The 27,903-nt window shown below is 37.9% G+C and overlaps 1 protein-coding gene across 5 annotated transcripts in view; it reads right to left on the bottom strand.

The window, feature by feature from the left end:
• Window positions 1-27,903, bottom strand: part of ogdha (oxoglutarate dehydrogenase a) — a 57,256-nt gene that overhangs the window by 2,989 nt on the left and 26,364 nt on the right. For 3 of the 5 annotated variants that reach the window (XM_067395310.1, XM_067395308.1, XM_067395312.1), the window contains 17 exons: window positions 15,338-15,453; window positions 14,954-15,108; window positions 12,825-12,971; window positions 12,613-12,703; window positions 7,303-7,482; window positions 6,046-6,174; window positions 5,784-5,963; window positions 5,526-5,678; window positions 5,341-5,443; window positions 4,835-4,963; window positions 3,100-3,250; window positions 2,772-2,899; window positions 2,486-2,664; window positions 2,300-2,371; window positions 2,058-2,183; window positions 1,875-1,947; window positions 86-249 (listed from right to left, as the gene is read on the bottom strand). In XM_067395310.1, coding sequence (XP_067251411.1) covers window positions 86-249; window positions 1,875-1,947; window positions 2,058-2,183; window positions 2,300-2,371; window positions 2,486-2,664; window positions 2,772-2,899; window positions 3,100-3,250; window positions 4,835-4,963; window positions 5,341-5,443; window positions 5,526-5,678; window positions 5,784-5,963; window positions 6,046-6,174; window positions 7,303-7,482; window positions 12,613-12,703; window positions 12,825-12,971; window positions 14,954-15,108; window positions 15,338-15,453 — 2,276 coding nt within the window. Of the gene's footprint in view, window positions 1-85; window positions 250-1,874; window positions 1,948-2,057; window positions 2,184-2,299; window positions 2,372-2,485; window positions 2,665-2,771; window positions 2,900-3,099; window positions 3,251-4,834; window positions 4,964-5,340; window positions 5,444-5,525; window positions 5,679-5,783; window positions 5,964-6,045; window positions 6,175-7,302; window positions 7,483-12,612; window positions 12,704-12,824; window positions 12,972-14,953; window positions 15,109-15,337; window positions 15,454-22,287; window positions 22,339-23,458; window positions 23,504-27,903 lie in introns of all 5 variants that reach the window. The other 2 variants (XM_067395307.1, XM_067395311.1) reach the window with 1 other exon arrangement.

Here is a 27,903-nt window from a genome sequence, read left to right as displayed (position 1 = left end):
TCAGTCCACCGTTTACAATATATATAGGCCATTACTGAGAGAACCCAAGCAAGGATTGTTGAGTTTCTACTGAATACGTCGGTACCTGCTCAATGCGAGTGATAGCCACAGAGTTCTCCATGTTACGTGCTTTGCGTTCACGTGTAAGCTCATAATAGATTTTTCCTGTACAGAAGACAATGCGCTTGACCTCTGAGGGGTTTTGAGCTGCGAGTCCATCATCTGGGATCACACGCTGGAAATAAGTGCCTGTAGAGACACGCATGCATAATGACGTTTATTAGAATGATAACAGGAGAGATCTCACATCCAATACAGACACTCCAACAACCTTTATTGACAATCAAATGGCCCTGTTCTGAACCCTCCTTTAGCTTCCCCTGTACTACTGTTATATCTAAGTGCGGGAGATGCTCTCTTTTCTCCATTATGACTTGCCAGCGAGTATTAAAGGGGAATATATGTTTTGTTCCAACATCCAGATTTAATTCTTGTAATTTGTTAAGCACTGATCCCATTCCAATTGCCTTTTGTTTTTAGTGTATGTATTTAAAGCTGTTTTCAGGCCTGTAAAGGGTATAGAACATTTTACTGGTTCTTTTGATAATGCTTCTTTGGCAACATTGTCTGCTTGCTCATTACCAGAGATTCCTGAGCGGCCAGGTACCCAGAAGAAAATAATAATAAAATGCTGTGATTCAAGAGATGACAATAAAATCTTAACAGTGGTTGGGTGATCACTTTTTATAGATTCCAATGCTTCAAAACATGATTTTGAATCAGTTATTATTAAAAAATTCTGTTGTGAAAAGTTTCAATGAACTCCAATGCCAATAATAGAGCATTTGCCTCTGCAGTGAAGATTGAACTCTGGTTAGGGATATGTGTACCCTGACATAGTTGATTAGTTGCAAAAGCTGCTGCCACTTGATTTCCAGATTTAGATCCATCTCTATATACTGGGGTCTGCTGTGGGAATGTTTCTCTTATGTCAAGAAATTGTTGCTGATATTCATTCGGATGAGTTTTTGATTTTTGGTTTCTTGCTAAACCCAGATGAATTTTAGGTTTCTTAAGATTCCATGGAGAAATTCAGCAAAAATGCGTCTGTTCCAAAATGTTTAAATCTTAAACATTTTAGATTTTTTTTTATTTTCCAGGTGGCTTTTGAGTTCAGTGGCTCTAAACGATCTGATCGCAAACAGAGAAGCAAAATTTGGTTAAAGGGTAAGAATAAAATTTTTCACCTACAGGGTTACATGTGCTTGCACCATTACAGATGCTCAGTGTAATAAACTCCTGACTCCCAAGATCATCTACTGCATGAAGTAAATTACGTTAATGATGAAATTTTGCGTGTTTATTTGCATTTTATTATTTCAACACGTTAAGAATTTTGAATTAATCACATGAGTTAACGTTGACAGCCCTAATGAATCCTAGTGCGCACAGAATTATCAGTTTACTGAGTGCAGAATAAGGAATCCTTTTTAATAATAGGTTTACAGAATCAAGTTGCTATCTACAGAATAAATTTGTTTATTTTACAGGTTTATTTTTATCTAGTTACTTTTTAAATGATTTACTTCTTAATTAATTAATTAAATATTATGTAAAATAAATAGAAATTTAATTGTGGAAATTACAAACTTTATATAGACTCTTTAAATTAGCATGATATATAGGCTTTCCTATTGGCCATTGGCCACTCTGCTCTCCAAGATATCACTTATAAAAAAAAAAAATCCATATTGGCAGACCACTAATGAAAACTTTCCTTCTCATGTGTTTAAGCCATCAACCCAAAGTGGCACAACTGTTCTCTCTAAAATCTTCCCCCTAAAATCGACAGTGAGAAAGAAACAGTTTCTGACCTGGTAGCATCTGGTCAAAGCTAGACTTTGCCTCCGGATGACGCAGCAGAGATTTGGGGGTGAAGATAATAAGCTAAAAATAAATAAATAAATCAGTTCATCAAATGCATTATTGGTGTTTAAATGAATGATTAGAATTTTTAACTATTGAACTTTCAGATGCTCTCAGACAGCTGAACTCACAGGTTTCCTGAAAGGAAGAAGGATCTGCCTCCTCATCACATGGAAATAGTTGGCAGGATTTGAACAGTTTACGACAATCCAGTTGCAGTCATACAGCTGACGCACCTCAAAGTCATCAGTGATTTTCTGCAGTCGAAATTAAAGGTACATATCGATATATTCTCTCTGGGAACGGCTATGAAATCTTTGCTTATACCAACACCATATGAATGTTTATAGACATGTTAGGTAGCCAGTCTTACAGGGTTAAAGTCGGGGTCGTCATTGCACATCTGCAGGAAGCGCTCTGGACGGGCAGACGAGTGCTCTGGACCCTGTGAAGGAACAAAATGAAAGAAAATCTTCAAATCCTTTACAGCCAGCTCACACAGGTGAGTGTGTGCAAAAGTGGAGCATGGAGATATGAATTGTGGGTAATATAGCCATACCATCCCCTCCATGCCATGTGGCAGCAGTAAGACAATGCCATTCTGGCGGACCCATTTAGCTTGGCCAGGGCAGATGAACTGGTCTATTATACACTGAGCTGTGTTATGGAAGTCTCCAAACTGGGCCTCCCACAGAACCAGAGCATTGGGACTGGCCATGGCAAAGCCCAACTCAAAGCCTAAGAAAAAGTCACACAGAATGAAAGAAAACAAGTTTCTATGAGCATCCTCAACCTTTCATTTAAATGCAGAGATAATTTAACATGCACTCTGAGTGTCTGAATACCTAGAACTCCATACTCAGACAGAGAGCTGTTGCAGACAGTGTACGGGGCTTGGTTAGGGGATATGTGGTTCATGGGGATGCAAATCCTCTTGTCCACATTTTGATCATGGAGAACATGATGACGGTGACTGGAAATGCAACAAACAACAGGTCAGTAACCTCCTACACTGAGTTGGAATCCAAAATAATGCTAAAACAAAAGTTTATCAAACAGAAAAATGTACAGTTACTACCCAACTAAATTTAATAATTACATTTTTCTGGTAATTCTGACATTTTGAATGATTTTGAAAATTGAATATTGAATGATTATGAATGTTGTTTATACCTGAAGGTTCCTCTCTCCACATCTTGGCCACTGAGACGCACATGGATGCCCTCCTTGAGCAGAGAGCCAAAGGCCATGTACTCTCCCAGAGCCCAGTCCACCATCCTGTTCTTGATCATGTCACCACGGCCCTTCAGAATACGACTCAGACCTGTACACAAAGGGAAGATGAGCATTATTGTACAAACCCGATTCCAAAAAAGTTGGGACACTGTACAAATTGTGAATAAAAACAGAATGCAATGATGTGGAAGTTTCAAATTTCAATATTTCATTCAGAATATAACATAGATGACATATCAAATGTTTAAACTGAGAAAATGTATAATTTTAAGGGAAAAATAAGTTGATTTTAAATTTCATGGCATCAACACATCTCAAAAAAGTTGGGACTAGGCCATGTTTACCACTGTGTGGCATCCCCTCTTCTTTTTGTAACAGTCTGCAAACGTCTGGGGACTGAGGAGACAAGTTGCTCAAGTTTAGGAATAGGAATGTTGTCCCATTCTTGTCTAATACAGGCTTCTAGTAGCTCAACTGTCTTAGGTCTTCTTTGTTGCATCTTCCTCTTTATGATGCGCCAAATGTTTTCTATGGGTGAAAGATCTGGACTGCAGGCTGGCCATTTTTCAGTAACCGGATCCTTCTATGCAGCCATGATGTTGTAATTGATGCAGTATGTGGTCTGGCATTGTCATGTTGGAAAATGCAAGGTCTTCCCTGAAAGAGACGACGTCTGGATTGGAGCATATGTTGTTCTAGAAGGATATACCTTTCAGCATTGATGGTGCCTTTCCAGATGTGTAAGCTGCCCATGCCACACACACTTATGCAACCCCAATACCATCAGAGATGCAGGCTTCTGAACTGAGCGCTTGGGTTGTCCTTGTCCTCTTTAGTCCGGATGACATGGCGTCCCAGTTTTCCAAAAAGAACTTCAAATTTTGATTCGTCTGACCACAGAACAGTTTTCCACTTTGCCATAGTCCATTTTAAATGAGCCTTGGCCCAGAGAAAATGCCTGCGCCTCTGGATCTGGATCAATGTTTTCTGGAAGTATTCCTGAGCCCATGTTGTGATTTCCATAACAGTAGCATTCCTGTATGTGATGCAGTGCCGTCTGAGGGCCCGAAGATCATGGGCATCCAGTATGGTTTTCCGGCCTTGACCCTTACTCACAGAGTTTGTTCCAGATTCTCTAAATCTTTGGATGATATTATGCACTGTAGATGATGATAACTTCAAACTCTTTGCAATTTTTCTCTGAGAAACTTCTTTCTGATATTGCTCCACTATTTTTCGCCACAGCATTAGGGGAATTGGTGATCCTCTGCCGATCTTGACTTCTGAGAGACACTGCCACTCTGAGAGGCTCTTTTTATACCCAATCATGATGCCAATTGACCTAATAAGTTGCAAATTGGTTCCTTATATGTACATTTAACTTTTCTATCCTCTTATTGCTACCTGTCCCAACTTTTTTGGAATGTGTAGCTCTCATGAAATCCAAAATGAGCCAATATTTGGCATGACATTTCAAAATGTCTCACTTTCAACATCTGATATGTTTATCTATATTCTATTGTGAATAAAATATTAGTTTATGAGATTTGTAAATGAGTGCATTCCTTTTTTATTCACAATTTGTACAGTGTCCCAACTTTTTTGGAATCGGGTTTGTAACAGAACATGAAATGTGTACATATTTACATATTATTTTGTATGTCTAGTGTACCTCCATGAATTGTGAAATCCTCTACGGGTACTGATGACGCCACTTGACCAATGTGGGTCAGATCCTCCTCTGGCAGACCAGTGGATGGGCAGCTCATACTCTTGGGCTGGCCATCCAGAGTAAAAAAACCTGCACACCAAACACAATGAATGTACTGTAAGATCCACCAATAAATGAAGCAGACACAAAATGCTTTTTTTTTTTTTTTTTTTTTGGACTATCATCATAAAGTCTGATACATATTGCAGCTTTTCTGAACTGCCCACTTTCAGATGGCCACAGCAAGACGCACCCAGAGAAAAATGTGTAAAGATTTTTTTTTTAGGTTTAATAAATCACTTTAATTTGAGATAAAATGGAAATTCAACTAACCTATTTGTATGTTATAGATCTTATTGTGAATGAATCATCCATTTGTGTTTTATTTACTTATGTATTTTTATCTTGACTTCATAATTGAAGGATATAATTCTTTTTAATTCAATAATATACATGTTCACACACACCTGGCCAGGGGGAGTCTAGCCAGTGCTTGATGTGGAGAATCTTCTCATCCTTTGAGCGAGCATGAGCTTCCTCACAGATTTTGTCATATTTGGAAATCTCTTCCTATGGACAGAGGTGAGAAACACACTATAAAGACAGCTGAAGATACTAGGCAGCTAATAGGATCTGGGCAGGATTGACTGACCTCATACTCTTGACGTGATACGGCACCTTCGGCAATGAGCTTCTCAGCATATTTCTGAAGAACTCCTTTCTGCTTCTTGATCTGTTTGTACATCAGTGGCTGGGTGAACATCGGCTCATCCATCTCGTTGTGGCCGTTACGGCGATAACATACCTAAAGAAAAGAAGTCATTTGCCTTACCAATGTCACAAACTCCCAAAACATCACAATAAATTATAAAAGTGTATATAAAAGACACAAAAAAACACGTTCTCTCACCAGGTCTACCACCACATCTTTGTGGAAGGTGGCTCTCCACTCTGCAGCCACATTGCAAACGTACATCACAGCTTCAGGATCATCTGCATTGACGTGGAATATGGGGGCATTGACCACACGGGCAACATCAGTGGGATACGGAGAGGAACGTGCCATACGAGGATCTGTGGTGAAACCAATCTGAGAAAGATGCAGAGGGGTAGTAAGAGGACATCTGGTAGGGAACGGTACATCATGCATAGTTTTGTTTGTGCACAAATACCTGGTTGTTGACAACCACATGCACAGTGCCATGTGTGGTGTAGGAGGGCAGATCACTCAGATGAAAGGTTTCATAGACAATGCCCTGACCTGCGAATGCAGCATCACCATGGAGCAGAATGGACATCACCTAATACAAAAACACAGCAGTTGGTTCGAATCAGGGCATATCATTCAAAAAAAATCTGAGCCATAACTGATCCATTTACAATCTTAAAAGGTACTAAGGATGTATGGATATTAAAATTCTGCTTAAAATAAAATACTAAAATCAATTGTATAAGATCTACAAGTGAATTTAGGCATTGCAATGTACAGTATGAAAAATAGATATTAATTTAGATATTGGCTAAAGTTTACAGTGTTATTAAATTATTAGTGTTTTTAAAGATTAATTTTTACTGAGTGTTAGATGATGGCACGGATATGCTTATTTAGACAACCTGCTTCATTAATTGTACTGTAACTGTAAAAAATTATATGTATGAACACAAGTATCTACTCAAGGACCTGTTAATGGGATATACTAAGAAAAATAAATCACAAAAATAAAAAATAGATTATGATTTTTTTCATTTGTTGTTGTGTTTATAATGAAGTCTGTATTTAACATAAAAGAATGATTATCACTTCCACACACAGAGGTATAGAAATTGTACATTGATCATTTCTGAAAAAAGACGCAAGATGCAAACCCGCAGCAACGCGTTATGGCCGTCTGACAGCATATACATAAAAATAAACAGGAATTGTCCAACTTTTGAAAGATTCATTACTGTTTTGTACACAATGTCATATTAGCCACCCTCCCCTCCCCTGACAAATGCCTGTTGAACATCAAATCAGCATATTAGAATGATTTCTGAAGGATTAAGTAATGGATGTTGAAAATTAAAAAAAATAGATATATTTCAATTTGTAATCAAGTCAAGTCACCTTTATTTATATAGGGCTTTTTACAATGCAAATTGTGTCAAAGCAGCTTTACAGTGATAACTGGTATATAATTTTGGCTGCAAAGCAGCTCTAAAAGAATAGTGTCAATGCAGGCAGATCAAAGTACTGTGAATATATCAAATGTCAAGTTAAATGTCAAGTGTCCCCAACTAAGCAAGCCAAAGGCGACAGCGGCATGTAATGATATTTTACTGTATTTTTGATTAAATAAATGCAGCCTTGGGTGCATAAGAGAATAATCTACCCCAAACTTGTGAATAGTAATGCATGACAGTATTTGATGCCCTAGTTTGAATCTCACCCGATTGCCATCTGTGTCTCCACAATAGAACTGATCTGCCTTAGTCTTGCCCTGCACCACCGGGTTCACCGCTTCTAGATGGGAAGGGTTGGCCACCAATGACAATGTAATATTCCTGTCAGTCACACGATTTATCCTCCTGTGGTACATGCCCAAGTGGTACTTGACATCTCCTGAACCCTGTTACAGGTACCAACACAATCATCAGAACAAACACACACATATATATATTTTATATTATATATATTTATACAACAGTTCTGTCTGGTTCTCGAATCTGATTGGCTGATAGCCATGCGATATTTCAGTGATAACAGCACTCCTACTGCCTTTTCACCGTTTGTATCACTCCGCTTGAAGTGATCGTCATGGCGGCCGATTAAATCAACCGTAATTTTTACAAATACTACTTCTTGTACCACGAACTGTAGTTTTAATAGTGTTTTTAGGCGAGAATGTAGTTGTTTAGACCTGAAATATGTGACTCATATTTAATAACAGAGCCCATTTTACAATTTGTTTTGACGTTTTCGGAGATGCGAGCTCGAGTGCGTCAGTGGCCGTTCAGTGCTTCTGTAACCGCCGAGAACAGCTTCATGTCGGCCAGTGCCTCGGGGATTTGCCGCTGGCTCTTATAGTGGTTAAACAAGGGACATAATTCAATTTGAGTACATAGAACGGGCAATCTTTGGTCTTATTAATCTATTATTTTATATCTATTAGAGCAAGTCGAATTGTGCTATATTAAATTTGATAGTAATAAACGTTACGTTACATCCTTATATAGCACATTGGCTACAACTATACGGGACATATCAGACTCTTCTCCGCTTCAAATACGTATAAACATATGTCTTTTGAGTAAAGAAAACGCTTTACATTTCTTTTTTTTCAAACATCAGATCTTTATTTACCTTTGCATTGCACAGAGGAGATGTCCAAACTGCGTGCGCACTTCATTCAGAGGTGAGGCGGATTAATGAGGCTTGATTGACAGTTTGAGGATCCGATGGAGTTAGGAGGTTTTGTCACAAGCTCTTTAAAATCCTTTTCATTCGTTAAATATTTGTAAAACCCACATACCAGCGTAAATGGTGACCTATTTTTTTTTTAATAACTAGTGCTTTATGTTTGACTGAACTGTACAATTGTGCTTATATGTTGTTCAATAAATATTATTTTATATAAATATGTCCATTAAGTAATATGGATTGAGTGAACATTACATTAATACGCCATTAGATGGCGGCAACGCTTTACAGGAGAAGTGAGTCACAAGAGACTTTTAAATTGAAAGGAACTTTTGCAAAGGAAGTTGTTTTAGCGCTGTGGTGTTATCTTATGGATGGAAAATTCCCAAAGCTAAAAAAAAGAACAAATACAAAGATCGCTTACCTCAGCGGACATTCAAACGGACTTGTATAAAGGATGTAATATTATGGACATCGACTTGAAGAATGAATGTAATGCAATATACCAGACACAGGTAATAGCCTTCTCTCTCTCTCTCTCTCTCTCTAATACTGTAGAAAATTCTATGTGTTTCAATGAAGCGACTCAACGTTCCTTCGTTACTAGTTCTAAAGTGACGTTTTAGAGTTAGTAACGGAGGCTTGGTTCAACTGTCAAATTGAGATTTGAATCCGTGGCGGAAGGAAGTAGTGCTGCACAAAAGAGGGTTTTAAAGACACTCCGTTGTTGTTCTTATTTATTTACACACTTGTGCCGTCGAACTGTTGTATAAACGCAATATCACACGAGTAGTACTCGTGTGATATTGCTCATATATTTTATTATATTATATTATATTATATTATATATATATATATATATATATATATATATATATATATATATTTATTTTAGGGCTGTCAAAATAATATCGCATTATTTTTTCTCAGATTAATTAATCAAAATTGCAGATTAATCCATTCCGTATTGACCTTTGAACCTGGAGCGCGACTGTAAAATGAAGGAGGGAGATGACTGCTGTGCTGACGGACAGAACGAGCAGAGAGCTCTGTCCCATTTTAGATTTACGGGTCCTCAACAAACACCTCAGAAAATACAAATTCAAAATGCTTTTGCTCAGAACTTTGTGTCAAAGTATTCGTCAAGGGGATTGGTTCACCTCAGTGGACCTCCAGGATGCATATTTTCACATAGATATTTTTCCTGCTCACAGGAAATATCTGAGGTTCGCTTATCAGGGCAAAGCATACGAGTACATGAAGATCCCCTTTGGCCTTGCTTTAGCGCCCAGGGTATTCACCAAATGTGTGGAAGCAGCTCTGACACCGTTAAGGAACGGAGGAGTCAGAGTTTCATCGTATCTGGATGATCTTCTCATCTGTGCGCCGTCCCAGCGGCAAGCAGAGAGCGATACACACACACTAGTAACACATCTGGAGAGATTAGGTTTCAATATAAACCAGACGAAGAGTTGTCTAATTTCTTCACAGGAAATAGTCTACTTGGGTCTCAGGTTGAAATTCAGTGATGTTTCGAGCATTTCTGTCAGAGGAACGCATCAAGACATTTCTCAGCTGCCTCTCCCTCTTTCAACGAGGGAGTTTAGTCTCTTTCGGAATGTGTCTTCGACTACTGGGTCTGATGGCCTCAACAGTGTCAGTGGTTCCCCTGGTACTGCTGCAAATGAGGGATTTTCAGAACTGGACAGTGTCACAGGGCATTCGCTCCACGAGCCATCTCAGCCGCAGAGTGCGTGTCTCACCAGAATGCATGAGCGCTCTGTCATTGGAGAGCCCCGTCTTTTCTCTGGACACGATGCTCTCTGGGCCCTGTTATATTGAGGAAAGTGGTGACAACAGATGCATCTATCACGGGCTGGGGGGGCGGTGTTCGAGGGCAGAACATTGAGGGGAGTTTGGTCTCCTGCACTGAGAGAGAAGCACATACATTTTCTAGAACTACTGACAGTGTTACTAGCTCTGAGACAGTTTGTGCATTTTCTCAAGAATCATCATGTATTGGTCAGGACAGACAATACAACGGTGGTAGGCTACATAAATTGACAGGGAGGAGTGTGTTCTCACAAGCTTCACTTGTTAGCGAAAGACCTGATTATGTGGAGCAGCAGGACCCTCCTGTCATTACACGCAACGCATGTTTCAGGAATAATGAACAGGGGAGCAGATCTACTGTCTAGAGGGAATCCTCTGTATGGGGAGTGGAGACTCCACCCCCAAGTTATGCTTATGGTGTGGCAGAGATTCGGCCAGGCCGCTGTAGATATCTTCGCATCGCGCGAAGACGCGCAATGTCCCCTGTTCTTCTCTCTGGTCGGCAACGATGCACCGTTGGGTGTGGATGCACTAGCCCACGAGTGGCCAGACGTGTTACTTTACGCGTTCCCACCGTTGAGCCTGATCGAGCCGAGACTACGGAGGGTTCGGGAACGCAAACATGTAATGATTCTGATCGCGCCATACTGGCCGGGGAGACTTTGGGTTGCGGAGATTGCGCAACTGCTCTATGACCAGCCATGGCCGTTGCCAGCGCACAGGGATCTCCTCTCACGGGGGGAAATATTTCACCCCTCCCCTCAGAAACTAGCTCTCTGGGCCTGGCCCGTGAGAGGCTAAATCTGAATGCAGCTGGGCTACCTCCGAAAGTGATTGAGACTATTCAGAATGCGAGGGCTGCCTCAACGCGTTCTTTATATAATCTCAAATGGAGGGTGTTTGAGGGTTGGTGAGCAGATAGGAACATAGTTCTTTTCTTATGTTCAGTTTCGGATGTGCTGGGTTTTTTACAGGACCTTCTAGATAAGGGCAGAGCCTTTTCTACGGTTAAGGTTTATCTGTCCGCTATCTCGGCATGTCATGTGGGTCTTAACTCAGGTACGATTGGCCAGCACCCTCTCGTCTGTCGATTTATGAGAGGGGCACGTCGGTTACACCCAGTGTTGAAACCGCTGGTCCCACCCTGGGACTTGTCCGTGGTTCTGAACGTGCTCTCAAAAGCCCCTTTCAAGCCCATTGATAAAATTGCCTTGAGGCTACTCGCTTTAAAGACGGCTCTGTTACTTGCTCTCACTACAGCAAAGAGGGTGAGTGAACTACATGCTTTATCAGTTCAATCCTCATGTATGATGTTCGCTCCGGGTGTTCAGAAAGTCACTTTTAGAACTAACCCTGCGTTTGTACCCAAAGCGTTTGATCACGCTGGTGCAGTTCAATCAGTGGACCTGCTAGCTTTTCATCTACCACCCTTTGCATCCCCAGAGGAGGAGAGGTTACACAGTTAATGTCCAGTTCGTACTCTGCATATGTATGTTCAGAGAACCCGCACACTTCGTAAGAGCAATCAGCTGTTTGTTTCGTGGGCTGACTCTTATAAAAGGAAAGCCTATCTCCCGTCAACGCCTTTCTCACTGGGTGGTGGAGGCTATCGTATTATGTTACAATAATGCGAATTTAGAGCCCCCAATAGGACTACGAGCACACTCTACTAGAGGCATGGCTACTTCCTTGGCTCTGTTTAGAGGCATCTCTATTCAAGAAATTTGCGCGGAAGCCAGCTGGTCTTCTCCGCACACTTTTGTACGTTTCTATAGTCTGGATGTGACAGAACCCTCTCTAGCCCACTCAGTCCTGGAAGCGAGTAGGCAGGTGGTATAATGCAATTTTATTAAGGGCGAATTCCTCATATTATTCTGTTTTCACCTCCGTCGGGACCTATTGACTCATTTGAACAGATTCATTTTAATGAATCATGACAACAACTGATCGGTCCACACCATAGACAAAGGTTTAGCAAAAAAGCATCTTCTCTTACAAAGCTAAAAAATCACTTTTACACATTTTTTCAAATTTTTTTTTTTTGCAAAGAGGGCAAGAAAGAATTACAGTGACGGGTACTTTACTGTCAGTATCGGGATCGCAGATCACGTGGGTAGGGCACTTTTTACTGTTTGTGTGGATGACCATGTCTGTCACCACTGAAGACCATTTTTGACCCAGGAAAAACCCTGCATTGATTCATTTGAATTGAAATATTTAATATTTTGACAGCAAAAATTACGTATTCGATTAATTTAGATTAATTAATCACAAGATTATGTAATTAATTAGATTAAAATTTTTAATTGACAGCCCTTATATATTATATATATATATATATATATATATATATATATATATATATATATATATATATATATATATATATATATATATATATATATATATATATATATATATATATAAACATAAACAAGTATGTCTGATGAAATATGAAATAAGTTGAGGATCCAACAAAGTATATATAGACAAAAATGTCACTGACCTCATCAGCAGCTTCCAATTTAGAGTCAAACTGACAGAAAATCTGCTCCAGTTCCTTACGGATCACATTGGCAAGCACATTCAGGCGCCCTCTACAGAGACAGACAGAAAAAGAGTTTGTAATTGATTCTATGAATCACTATAACAGCATGTAGCCACTGTAATAGTTATTTTCCCTTTTCCCCCTCCAAACATTTGCATCTCTTCCTCTACCTGTGAGGCATGCCCATGATGACAGCGTCTACTCCATTCTGGCTGGATTTATCAATGATGGTTTTGAGCGCAGGAATCAGACTCTCACAGCCCTCCAGTCCAAAGCGCTTCTCAGATGACCATTTCCTCTGCAGGAACTCCTCAAACCTGCAGAAATCAGCATGTGCAATATATTACAGAGTTGCAGTAAACATCAAATATGGGTTTCAACAACATCCTACATCTTGCAGTAACATCTGTTCTCTGATGATGCGTTTATTGGCACGAAGCCAGGATAACCTGTCACACACATGAGATTGCAGCAATATCAAATGACAACTAGGGATACTAACGATTAATCCATGATCGACTGTCGTTAACAATTTAACTGATAAAACTAACTGGTGGATTATTGGAGTGGATAACTGGTCATTATTAGAGTGTGTAATTCTCATGCGCAAATCACGTGCAGCAGACACACGATAAAAAAAATGAAGTGAGCTTGCCGTAGTTACGTATTTTAAGTGTATTAATGTCTTGAAGCCATGCAATAGATTAGGCAGGTTAGCCTTTTATTCTGAAACATAATTAACCAAGGGTCCAAAAAACCCTCCAAACAAGTAATTTTTTCAGAATATAAGAACTAGTTACTCGTGTAAACGGCACAATATAAGTACATAGAATAAACAAGTAATAAGATCCTGGTTGATGAGTGATGATCTTCCAGCATTGTTTCAGCTTTCAGCTGTGTGCTCCTATTCTATGGTGCACGGTAAGTCAAGACCAATCAATCTGAGCGATCAAACCAATCCAAGCATGCTCTAGCTGTAAAACAGTGTCCAATTGGTCTCTAAACATCTCCCTACCCTATATACACACCGACCACACCTGTGATCTAGTTTTCATTGGTTGAACTTTCAAATGATGATAGAAAACACTGCGTCAGAAGTCCTATAGCTTTAGCCAAGCAGCATGTCATGTCACTCTGTGATCTATGCATTGGCTGCATCAGAAAACGTAGGCAGCTGACTTGTTGTCTCGCTGCCCTACCAGGGAATGACTTTGTAGGTAGAGTTTGTGCACGAGGTACATCACGAAACTGGCAGCATAACGGTTTAATGTTCTACAGCAAACTAGAGGGAGTCTTGGTGAAAACTAAACAAATATTTAATTACTATAATAGTAATTTCTTGCTAGAAATTACATCAAAAGTGAAAAATGTCAAAACTGTCACAAACTGACCACCAACCACAACTTAAAGACACCATCTTTCTTTTTTTATCTTAAAGGGATAATTCAGTCATCATTTACACACCCTTAAGAACACAAAAGAAGATATTTTGAAGTATATGGGTAACTAAACCCATTACAGAAAATAACCAGTATGGAAAAAAATACTAAGGAAGTCAATGGTTTGGTTACCGACACCGGTTTGGTTACCGACATTCTTCAAAATATCAAGAAATCTCTTTAACTAGTGATGTCCTATTCATAAACTAATTGTTCTTTTGTACTGGTTCTCAAAAGGCATTCAATTTGTTATATTTTTAGTTGAAAACAGTGTTGTGTAAACAGCTCCTTAGCTTTAAAATGACAACTATTTTGTGTTGGTTAAGCAAGTGGAAGTAACATAACTTAGTAGAAAAACAGCAAGAAGACTGCTTTAACATTTTAATAATGAACTGATAAACTAGTGTTTGCTGTATTTTCGGCTGCAGTGATGAAGTTGACGATGCGGACTCGTCATCTCCACAGTCGTGGATGCACCTATATGAACGTCTTATACGGATTACATAACCAAAGAATATTTGTTTTCCATTTAAAAGTAGACATTTCACTTTCTATAGTTATATTTCTCATGTCTGAGAAGCAAGTATATATGGAGTTTCACTTCTTTTTTCTTTTTTTTTTGCCACACTCAAGTTCACAGAGAGAGATGGCAGAAATAGCACTGTTTGCAGTAGGGAAGAAAAGAATAGTCACACCAAGGCAAATGTTTGGTGCGAAGATTCGGTGCGCTAATCATTTTATTTTGAATGAACAGCTGTTAATGTGTCTGTTCAGACCGATGCAAACATTCTGAGAGGTTTAATGCATGTATTCCCATAATGTGTTCCCAATACATTTGGCCTTTATGAGTGTGTGTGTACCTGGTGGAGCGAACCATGCGAGCCAGTAGTGTCCGCTTCTCCTCGAGGCTGAACTGCATGACTCCAGGCCTCTCAAACTTTTGTCTGATCCACTGACACTGGTCCAGGTCATTGATGAACATGAACTCAACCCCTATGTGTTGGCAATATGCCATCTGAGAAACACAACATTTTAGCAACAAGTAAATTGTAGTATTTTCTTTCAGTTTGGAATAAAACATAGTACAACTATAAAACACTTAAAATAATAATGCATTGTGATAGGACATCGGTGTGAACTTGAGGAGAACCAACTAAAAACTGCATTTGAGTACACTTGGTTTGAAATTTTGTTCAAAGCTGTAATAGGATTTAAAATGAAATGGGGGGGGGGTCCTCACTAACCTCCAAGCGGCGGATGATCTCCCTGAGGGGCAGAGCGCTCTCGTTACCCCCAATAAAGGTGGTGGTGGGCAATCGGAATACTTTATCTAGATCAGACTCTTCCAACCCATAGAAACCTGACAGCCAAATACACAACATGTCCAACCCAACCCAGAGAGAAGGGCAAGGTGGAAAGGGAGGGGGACAGGGTCAACAGAAAAGAGAAGAAACAAAAGGCCAGCATGGATGCCAATGAGTGTGAAGAAAGGATGGAGGGGAATAAAGTAAAGCAAAAGGAAGAGAAGTCCAGATGTAGAGATAGGGAATGAGATAAATGATAGAAACAGTGAAACAAGAAAAGAAAAAAAGACAGACAGAGAGAGAGAGAGAAAAACAAAACAAAACAAAACAGTGAGTTAGTGTGGGATGGGGTAAATATGAAGATGACAGTGATGCCATGCATAACCAGATACATGGTGGATCGGAAGTGTTACGGAAGCACAACAAAAAGCACCAGCCAATAGCATGATTCATGTTATAATTATAACAACAGCAAAGCAGACAAAATAAATAGGACGTGAAGTATGAAGTGGTTAGTTAATGGATGGAAAAGAAGAAAGAACAAGAGAAAATAAGACACAAAAGAAAGGTGGTTTAAAAATTGGTGAGTAGAGAGATGGAAATTTTGGGGGTTCAAAAAAAGAAGGAAAAAATGGGTTAACATCATTATCATTGTCAATATAATATTGGTGTTAATAGTATCATTGCATTAAATGGTGTGGAAGTCAAAAACTATTTCATACACCGTTTTATTGTATACACTCAAGTATATACTTATAGCAAAAGATGCAGTTATCCAGTTAATATATCTAGAATTAATAAACATCAACTACTGTATTACTTTACAGTAAGAATTAAATGATTAAATATCTTTACACAGGGATGTTCTTTTAAAAAAATTGGATATCAAATATTTATCAAAGTTTTATATATTATTATTTACAGCACAAGTTTTAAAAAACATTTGAGGGTGAATCTCACAAAACCTGTCAGAAACATACCCTGGTCACAGATTCTGTATAATCCACAGCAGCACTACTAATTCAAAAACCACAACATGCAAGTTAACAAACTGACAGAACATTTTAGTTTTTGAATATTAAAACACTTATTGTTTCTTTGAATGCTTAGTATATTTGGGCATGCAAGTTAATTTTATAAATTAACAAAATACTGAGGCACATACCGCACCAACAAAAAATTAAACATGACATGCATTAGGCTGTTCAGGGATACTGATAGATCAGCAGACATGGAAACTGACCTGTCTGTGTTTACACTGCGTTCCAAATTATTATGCAAGTGACAAATCAGTAAGATTTCAGTAGAATATACATTTTCTTAGAAAAACTAAAATCTAAATGTTTGTTTGTTTATTTATCCATGTCTTTTTAGATAACTGGTATCAATCTCAGACAAAATAATTTGCCAGGTCTACTTAAGTCTATGGAAACCCTACTTACTCTGGAGACTGGAGCCCTTTCGTATCTCCTTCCTGCTCTGTTCAGTGTATGACACCCTTCCGTTACCAACAAACCTCCACAGATGGGGAATGAGGGAGGACCCATTGTGTAGGCTATGCGGAGGGAGGGGAACAATGGCGCACATACTGGCAGGATGCAAAACAGCTCTTAGACAAGGAAGATACAGGTGGCGCCATGACAAGGTTCTCAGTGCACTGGGTGACATCTTGGAGCGGGAGAGGCAGAAAAAGCACCAGACCAGTACAAGGCCGGCAACATCTATTCAGTTCGTCAGAGAAGGGGAGAAACCACCAGCCCCCAAGAAGACTAAGAAGAGCCTCTTGCTAGCAGCACAAGCCTGGGAGATGAGGGTGGACCTGGGAAGGAAACTAGTCTACAAACACAGCTGAGGCCAGACATGGTCTTATGGTCCGAGGAGTAGGGCTGGGCGGTATATTGCATGCGATTCTCACGCGCATTTCGTCAGTAAAGCCGGTTCCCTGATTACCTCTAAATTGCCATCACCTGCTTTCAAATGGAGCGGCATTTAATAGACAAAGCCGTAGATCACTGATAAGCCACGCAAAATCGGGTTCAGTATCGAAGTCGATTCATCTTCGATACTGAACGCGATTTTGCGTGGCTTCTCCGTGAACTACGGCTTTGTCAATTAAATGCCGCTCCAGGCCTATGAGCGGAAAGCCACCAAGTATCAGGACCTCGTAGAGCAGTGTAGGGCCAAAGGGTGGCAGACCTGGCTATTCCCAGTTGAGGTCGGGTGTAGGGGCTTCCCGGCACAGTCTGTGTGGAAGACACTCACAGCTCTGGGCTTAGAAGGTAGGGAGAGGAAGACAGCTGTTCGTAGGTTGAGTGAGGCAGCAGAAAGAGCATCTTGCTGGCTCTGGAGTAGGAGGGAGGAGTTGAGCTGGGGGCCAGGAGGAGGTGGGTAGTGATTGGCCACCACTGCCGACCCGCCAACTGGAGGGTGTTGTGGTTCATGGTTGAAACACCCTGTGAAAGTTGGACGCAACCTGACGACATCTTCTCCTGGCTGAAAGCTACAGTCATGTACTATAGTTAGTGACTGGGTTAGACAGCATCAGTATAGATGTATCCAATAGTTGTGAAACTGAATGGAGATAACCGAATTATCATAAGATTTGTGAGTGATTAGAGCACAGCAGAACTCGGTCAGATAAAGACTTATTAATGAAAGTTCCTGTCAAAAAAAAATTATTGTATTAAAAGGGCAGCTATAAAAAAGCCTGTGTTGAGCAGCAAACAGGTATTTGAAGCTGCTGGTGTCTCTGGAGTTTCAAGAAGCTCTCCATGCAGGTTGGCAGTTGTGCTTAAAGATGCATTTTAGACACCACTAACCAAACCTAACAAAAAGAAACATTTACAGTGGGTGTAGAAATACATTTTCAAACAGTTTTAACTCCTTGCTGACATCGCAGTCTTGTTGGACAAGGTGGCCATTCACCAACCATCCAGAAATCCATCCATTTAGACCATCCATTGTAGTACGGCATTAGTCAGTGAATAAAACTATTTAAAAATAAGTCTTCATGTATTTCTAAACCCACTGTAAATGTTTCTCTTTGTGAGGTTTGGTTTGGAGTGGCTGAAATGCATCTTTATGCACAACTGCCAGCCTGCATGGAGAGCATCTTGAAACTCCAGAGACACCAGCAGCTTCAAATACCTGTTTGCTGCTCAACACTGGCTTTTTTTTTTATAGCTGCCCTTTTAATACAATTATTTTTTTTTGACAGGAACTTTCATTAATAAGTCTTTATCTGACCGAGTTCTGCTGTTCTCTAAATCACTCACAAATATTAGTTGTTTTCATGCCTTTTGCACAACATTGCACCATTTCATGCTTTTCATCTTTAGAAAGATCTTTCTTCCTCCCATATGGCATGATAACTGTGACTTGCTTAATAATGTGGAACAACCTCCTTAAGTAGGGTTTGGCAAATTATTTTGTCTGAGATTGATACCAGTTATCTAAAAAGACATGGATAAATAAACAAACATTTTCTTAGAAAAACTAAAATCTGAATGTTTATTCTACTGAAATCTTACTGATGTGTCACTTGCATAATAATTTGGAACGCAGTGTATAATTTTGGATGTGCAAAAAGAGACAGCCATGCACCTCAATGCATTTGAGTGTATATGTTAAAGAGAGAGATTAACCTATAGATCAAAGTGTTAATAAGAGCACTAATGAGAGCAAGATAGACAGAGAGAGGAAGAAAGAGAGGGTGAGCGCAGGGAGAGAGAATGAACTTGTTTCTAGTAGGGATGCACCAAAATTTTGGTTAACAAAAATTTCGGCCGAAACAACATTTTTTGGGGCAAAACAGTTTTGAAGAGCTGAAATCATTGACCAAAAATGCGATGTTCAATTAGAGCTTCTCTGCTGGTGCATTTTGACTGTTCAGCATCTATTTTGTGCAGTCGCAACAGCTTTGTTACTTTTAATATGAAACAAAGTCTCAACTAAATTTTGCCAATTTAGTTCAAGCAGCAGAAGCATGAACATCAGATGGTATGTTGAAAGATATAGAACGATTTTAATATATTATGTCTTATGTAATCTCTTAATCAGCGTTTCAACGGCAAAAAGACATCAATGTAACAGCTCGCAAACAATACGTCCTGTAACATTTCATTTACCTCAGGAAAGCCATTTAATGTACATATCTTGTTAGTTAGCTAGAAAAAAAAAAAAAAAAAACTCTAGGGAGGAGCACTTTGCTAGCCTGGGTGCCAGCCCGAACCCCGCCCACAACATTTTTTGGACAGGAAGTTCGGTCTGGACTCGATCCATTGTGGAGTAATTATGCTCGGCTCCCAGAAGGCCGAGCCAATCAAATTGCCAGGGCGGGCTTTAATCGATGATGGACAGGCTATCTGCGGTTACGTAACCACCCACGTCATCAAAGAGCGCTTGGGGAGTTTGATTGACAAGCGTTCTAACCAATCAGAACGCCGCATCCGCCATTTTGTCCAACAAAGCAGTCAGGAGTTAGAAGATTATCATCGGTGGAGTTAAACTTGAAAAATTGTGCATATTGACGTCTTTCCGCGTTTGAAACAACATTCATTCTCATGTTCATTCATGTTTATTTGATGCTATAAATGGACTAGTAGGAAGAGATGATCGGTTCACGAGCCTCTTGAGCTGAGGCGCTACAGCAATCTGTCACGATCATGGTCACAACACATTAAAGAGCCACAAAACGGTTTTTATTGTTTGAATTTTTTTAATAACTACACAGTTTGAAAGCTGGGACTTTGTTTAATATCATAAGTAACCTGCTCTGTCTCGTCTGTCAATGTGTTGTCAGTTTCTTCTTTGCTCCGCGATGTATTTTCCACTCCGTGTGGCGTGACAGCGCCACGGCTTGTCGGACAAAGCAACAGTAACTAAGGGGGACGAGTCTTTGCAAAAGGTCAATTAGTTTACAACAATGATGGCTGTTGAAGAACTGAGATGTGTAAATTCCGCCATCGCGTCCGTTATAGAAGATATTGACAGCGCATTAATTTTAAAAGAGGAACAGAGGACCGCAATCAAGGCATTTGCCGATGGAAAAGATGTCTTTGCCGTCCTTCCTACGGGATTCGGCAAAAGTTTGATTTATCAGCTGGCCCCGATGGTCGCTAAGAAGAGTTCTGTTGACAACTATGCATCGCTCAACATACGTCACTTACTCTGTAGCTCTGATTGGTTGTAAGTCTATCCAATTGAGGTCTTTCCTGGATCGGTTGAAATACGCCCCTATAATCAAAGCCCAATGGAGCAGTATCAGACTCATATTCTGACTAGAATTGAGTATGACCACGTCAGGCTAGCACTTTGCCAAATACATGCACTTTATTACATATTCATTATATTTTTACTTAAGCTGTTAGCTTTCATTATTTAATTTCAATATTTTTGAATAAATCAGTCTTTAAAACAAATTATTACAGCCATCATTTAAATGTTTATAATTCACCAACAAACTGGGAGTAGAAACAGTTCCATTATAAAAAAAAGTTGATGCAAATCTGCCTTGTGTGCAATTTAATTTTTCGTTAAACTCAGTTTTATTTGAGTGTTGATTATTAAATAAATGTAATTAATCATTTGATTATTCAAACTATTTTCATTTTTAGAACATTTTAATTTAATTAAAATTCATGAAATTAATTAAAAAGTCTAAAATTAACAATTATACACAAAAAATATTTTAAAATAATTTAAAATAAATAAATGAATAAAAATGTAATTTTCTGTTGCCGTTTCAGCCTAGAATTTTCATTTCGGTGCATCACTAGTTTCTAGGGGTGTGTGTGTGCATGTGTGAATAGAAAAGTGTAGTTGTGTGTCTGTTGTTGTGTTGGGGATTTTACAAGAGCATCCAAATTAAACATGTAGACTTCATTAATCGTCACATAAAGCTTCCCTTCACCACATCTGAAGCTAGAGGACATCAAAGCCACCAAAACGCACTTTGCACAAAAATAACCTCTCCAAAAAGCCAGACCTTGAGCAGAAGCATTCTTAACTACAAACACAATGTCCACATACACATCCCATCCAATTAAGAAATTAATGTATCCTAGTATTTTTGAACAGCATCTTTTATGACTATGATCTTTTAAATCTCAAAACATTAAAAGGAATATTATAGGTTATTTTTATATTCGCCCCAAATTTAGATCTTTTCAAACGTTTTTTTTTTTTTTTTAAATGAATAATTAAAACTCCTCAAACAAAAATAACAGTTTCAGATTTTAAACCCTCAAACCATTTGTTTGGTAGGAAAGCATACTACTATAAACAAATTTCTTTGTTTTATAAACTGAGGGATTAGTTGAAATTGCAGTTTGTGGTATTCAACATTATATAAATGATGTACAAAGACAATAAGCTTAAAAAAATAAAATTTTCCTTTTAACATGACTGGCATAATGTCCTACCATCATTATCCAAACATTTTAGTTTTAGTCTTTGTGTCTTTTGGTGTATAATTTGGCAATATTTACTAATCAAAATCTATTCAAAATTTCTATTAAAAACAATGAAGCTAAAACATAAAACTAAGGGAAAAGTAATCTCTGTGTACATTTCTGAGTGCCATGTTTCCCTGTTTAAATATGGAACAGCAGTTACCATATAGTTCTTAACATGCTGTATGGGATTCTGGACATTACAGAAGTATGACAGTATTCATGTAGACTACTGAGCCATTCACCATAGCACCAGCATAAACACAGACTGTGCTGGCAAACACACTCATGTCACAGACCATGGAATCAAGATTTCTGTGAATTTTTGGCTAATTGAAATGCTGCTAACACAATGCTATGCAAAACAGGCATTGATAAATCACTCTTACTGTTTTTCTTTTTTTTTTTTTGGACAGCTGTTTAGAGCAAATCAATTACCCTTTTCCCAATTACAGGTTTGAGAAATTTCAGCAAAGTGAAATTCAGACTCTGTAAAGCAAGGTAAAAATAGAGATATACATTTAGTATCTCTAAAGCAGTTAAGCTCTCCAATGCAACACACTTTTAAGCATTCATATATTTGATTTGACCAATATATCAACAAAAACACAACAGCAAAAACAGAAAATGTACATTTTGTCATTACATTAATACATAAGTATCATCACTACTATCACCAAAAGGCTAAACCTTATTTGACTATAAATGTAACAAAAAGCATACTAAAATGCCAAACAATAAGTTTAAACGGTGTGGCTCAAGCGTCTATCTATTTAGACTACACTAGTTCTCAGTATACAAAGTAATACTTTTATTCAACAAGGATGCATTAAATTGATCAAAAGTGACAGTAAAGACTTTTATATTGTCTTTTATTTAAAGCTGCAGTCCGCAACTTTTTTTATGTTAAAAATTTACAAAAATTATATAATGAGAATATACAACATGAATCCATTTTCCAAACCGTGTTTTTGTCTTATCCTGAATCATTATGGTACACTTATAATAAGTGTTTATATTTGGACTATTTCAGACTGGACTGGTAGGACTCGCTGCAGAGTATCACAGTAACTGCGTGACTCGCCATAGACATACACGGAGAAAAGTAGCTCCGGCTAGAATGTTCCTCCTCAAGACGCGTGCAGTTCTGTTTATTAACGGCTAAAGGGCCAAAAATCGCGGACAGCAGCTTTAAAAAAAATCTGTTTCAAATTAAATGCTGTTCTTTTGAACTTTTCTTTAAAGAATCCTGGAAAAAAAATGTACACACTATTCAACAAATTGCTCAAAACAAGGATAAGTAAAGCTTCTGTAGAATTTTTATGTTCTCTTTATTCTAATTAACTGATATAATACATCTATTTTCAGAAAGACTTTTTTTATGTATTTAAACATTAGTTACTGCTGCCATTCTTAGATACCAAAGAACATTTAGGATTTTATTTTTAAATTCTACAAATTCTTAAAAATATAAAATGCAATAAACCAAAGTGGCCACAAAGCTAACTAGCACTGCAAAATACACACAAAAAGCAGCTACAACTACTTGCCACTACTAAAACAAAGCTATATACCAAGAGGCACAGAACTTCTCATCATTAAAGCCTACCTCCAATGGTTAGAGCACTTAGACGCTTCTTGACATGTGTAAGGTCTGGAAAGGCAGTAGTAGGAGGAAAAAAAAAAAATCCACTGGGAGTTAGTGGTTCCTAATACCTCACATAGCCAATCCCTCTGAGAGAGACTAACAAACATTAAATTATAGCACTGAATAGCTGCACTAATTAAATGTAAAGAGTTGGTCACTGAGGTAAACCACACATCTTATTATAGATTCCAGATAAAACAAAACTTTCCTTAACTAAAATCACACCAGGCACCAAACCAAGCAGTTCCTAAATGCTGCAGCAATATAATCACGGCTTCAGGGCTCAATATACATCACAGCCTGAGCCTACACGACTGTCCCACACACTGCCAGGCAAAGCGAAGAATAGACCCTGGGAGGCTAAACACATTGCTTAAAAAATTATTTACCATAAAGTTTTCACACCCGAGTCATAATTTAGCTTGCAGCCCTCTCTCTGACCTTGTTTTTTAGTTTTGAATTATTATTATTATTTTTTTTAAATTTCAGTGTAATTTGCTTAAAGGTGCAAGATTTCTGTCTGCTAGAGGTCGCTAAAAGCCTATTCAAAACAAAGGCGTAGCTTGATGACGGCAAGTTGTGCGCAGAAACTTGGAACATGTGGTCTTCACATCACAGCCGGAGGATCGGGATAGAACTCAGGAAGAAATCATATTCATAGATGAATGTTTTATTAATGTTACTGTAGTATGAAGCTGAACGAGGCCGCCGGAGCGATTGCACAACACGCCGCGAGCAGCGGAACTTTTAATATGCCACAGTCGCCGGCGCCGCTTTCACTTTTCCGGTCACGAGTATGAGGTAACGCAGCTCTGTTTATCATATTAGATACATTTGAGAGTGTTGAAAATTATGTTATAACGTTACTCTGTGAGACACTTGTTGTACACTGCAGTAATTACTGCTGTATTTTTAATTAAATAAATGCAGCCTTGGTGAGCAGACGAAACTTCTTTATAAAACATTAAAAATGTTACCGATCCCAAACTTTTGAACGGTAGTGTATAAGCAGTTCATTATTAGTTCATGTTAAAGGTGCTCTATGTAAGTTATTGACTGTACTAAAGTACTTACGATAACCCACATTTTTCCAACTATTTGTAAATCATGAGAAAATTGCAGTTCTAACCAAGGCTCCAGGGCGTGTGAGGAGTCACCTGTCAATTGCGTTAATATACACTTTAATATATTACATGTTTTAATAGGCAAGGGAACAACTGTTTGGTTACATTTATAGACAGAAAACTAATTGTTATATAGCAGTAATATTGTGAAATATTATAACAATTTAAAATAACTTTTCTATTTGAAAATATTTGAAAATGTAACTTATTCTTGTGTTGGCAAAGCTGAATTTTCAGCATCATTACTCCAGTCTTCAGTGTCACATGATTCTTAAGAAATCATTTTAATATGCTGATTTGCTGCTCAAGAAACATTTATTGTGCACAGATGTACACAATATTTGTATACAATATTTTTTTTTTTCAGGATTCTTTGATGAATAGAAAGTTCAAACGAACAGCGTTTATTTGAAATATAATCTGCTGTTACATTTTAAATGTCTTTTCACTTTTGATTGATTTAATGCATCCTTGCAGAAAAAAAATATTAATTTCTTTAAATCCTTCTAAAAAAAATAAAAATAACTTACTGACCCCAAACTTTTGAACGGTAGTGTATACAACTGTTTTTAACATTGATAATAATAATAAATGTTTCTTGAGCAGCAAATCATCATATTAAAATGATTACTGAAGGATCATGTGACATTGAAGACTGGAGTAATGATGCTTAAAATTCAGCTTTTCCAAGACAGAAATAAATTTCATTTTCTATTATATTCCAATAGAAAACAGTTATTTTAAATTCTAATAATATTTCACAATATTACTGTTTTCTTGCAATCTTGGTGAGCAGACAAAACTTATTTTAAAAATATTAAAAATCTTACCGATCCCAAACTTTTGAACGGTAGTGTACATCATTTATTAATATTTGTTAATGTTAATTTCAACATTTACTAATAAATTATTAAAATGTTGTTAAAATTATTTAATGCACTGTGAACTAACATGAACTGTATTTTCTAACATTAACTAACATTAACAAAGATTAGTAAATACAGTAACAAATGTATTGCTCATGGTTAGTTCATGTTAGTTATTACATGAACTAATGTTTAAAAGGTGCTGTATATAAGTTTTTGACTGTACTAAAGCATACAAATTCTATAATATGTTTGCAGATATTTAGTTCACATACTCGTTTCTCTGAAATCCAATGCTACAGCCAGTTATTTTACTTTGAAAAGTGGGTTCCATGTCAGAATGTCCGTTTTTGTTTTGGTCTGTGCGAGACCACACGTTGCCAATTTACTCAAGAGTATTTCGCCACCCCGGGTTGCCAGTTGGCAGAAAACACATGCAGCGAATTGCAGCCATGGAAGCCAGCGAACAAACTGGGTCAGAGATCGCAGATTCTACACGACCTAAAAATTCTCAGCATCCATCTAAAAATCTCTATGAACAGGAGCATATTAAAATGGGATATCAACTCATCATAAATCAATAAATCAACTAATCAACTTCCTCACCTTCCAATGTCAATTGTGCTCACTCTGGCAAGCCACGTGAGCGTCAAGTCTGAGGAGGGGGGAGTGGGGCAAACAATATTTTGAATTTGGACTGCAGTACCCATTTCAACCACTGTCATACCACACCTTTAACTAATGAACCTTATTGTAAAGTATTACCCATTCATCATTATACAAGGTACTGCCAAGTGAAAAATTATGAAAGTACTATTTTCTATACAACAATTATTTTAATAATGTATTGATGTATGCATGTGATTAACTATTTACATCAGATATATCTAAGGAATTACCAGGCCAGGCATTTGCATTTTGCAGCAAAATATACAGAATGGAAACATCATATAACTGATCAAAATATTTATTACATAAATATACTAAGGGCAAGGAAATTATCATCCTTATGATTTATAACAAAAAAGTTTAGTTGTTTGTAATTTGGGCACAGATTAAAAATATAATTTTAATAAGGTATAAATGGTATAAATAAAGATGACTGATGGTAAATCTATTATATCTAAGCTGTCTTTTTTTTTTTTTTTTTAATCATACTCCATTTATATTTGCTGGTAAAAAAGTGTCCACCTTAAACATGACTCAGATATGTACAGCTCTATGTGTGTGGAAATAAGGGAGCTGAGAGGCATTAAGGCAACAAGGTTAGTAAACTATTTCACCATTTTACATTCAATCATTTTATCGCTGTTTGACATGAGATTAAAGGGTTAGTTCACCCAAAAATGAAAATTCTGTCATTTATTACTCACCCTCATGCCGTTCCACACCTGTAAGACCTTCGTTAATCTTCTGAACGCAAATTAAAATATTTTTGTTGAAATCCGATGGCTCCATGAGGCCAGCATAGGGAGCAATGACATTTCCTCTCTCAAGATCCATAAAGGTACTAAAAACATATTTAAATCCGTTCATGCGAGTACAGTGCTTCAATATTAATATTATAAAGCGACGAGAATATTTTTGGTGCGCCAAAAAAACCAAAGTAACGACTTCTAGTGATGGCTGATTTCAAAACACTGCTTCAGGAAGCTTCGGAGCATTATGAATCAGTGGTTCGGAGGGCCAAAGTCGCGTGATTTCAGCAGTTTGCCGGTTTAACATGCGATCCGAAGAATCATAACACTCCGAAGCTTCCTGAAGCAGTGTTTTGAAATCGGACATCACTATACAAGTCGTTATTTTGTTTTTGGCACACCAAAAATACTCTCATTGCTTTATAATATTAATATTGAACCACTGTACTCACATGAACTGATTTAAATATGTTTTTAGTACATTAATGGATCTTGAGAGAGGAAATGTCATTGCAGGCTATGGAGGCCTCACTGAGCCATCGGATTTCAACAAAAATATCTTAATTTGTGTTCCGAAGATGAACGAAGGTCTTACGGGTGTGGAATGGCATGAGGGTGAGTAATAAATTACATTATTTTGGGTGAACTAACTCTTTAAGCTCTTGAAACTGTTTACTGCATATTTAAAAAATTAGGGACACAAATATTAAAGGGGTCATAAACTGCATATTTAAATTTTTTTGACTCTGAGGTATGATTTGGTAACAGTTTTGCATATTAAAATAATTAAAACAAAGACGGTTTTATAAATCTTCTTGATCAGTTTTAACTCTTCAGCATAATAGATAGCTTAGAAGAACAACAACAGACAAAAGTCCACCAGACCGCCTTCTGTATTCAACTTACGGAAAAAAAAAAAATGGAATATGGAATATGAATATGGAAGCTGTAGGACATAGTGTAAGTGTTTTGAACTGCGAGAGGCGTTAAACTTTCTT

Source organism: Chanodichthys erythropterus, chromosome 9 (genome assembly GCF_024489055.1).
Source record: "Chanodichthys erythropterus isolate Z2021 chromosome 9, ASM2448905v1, whole genome shotgun sequence".
In the NCBI taxonomy this organism is placed as follows: Eukaryota; Metazoa; Chordata; class Actinopteri; order Cypriniformes; family Xenocyprididae; genus Chanodichthys; species Chanodichthys erythropterus.
This window is presented reverse-complemented; position numbering and strand designations above follow the sequence as displayed.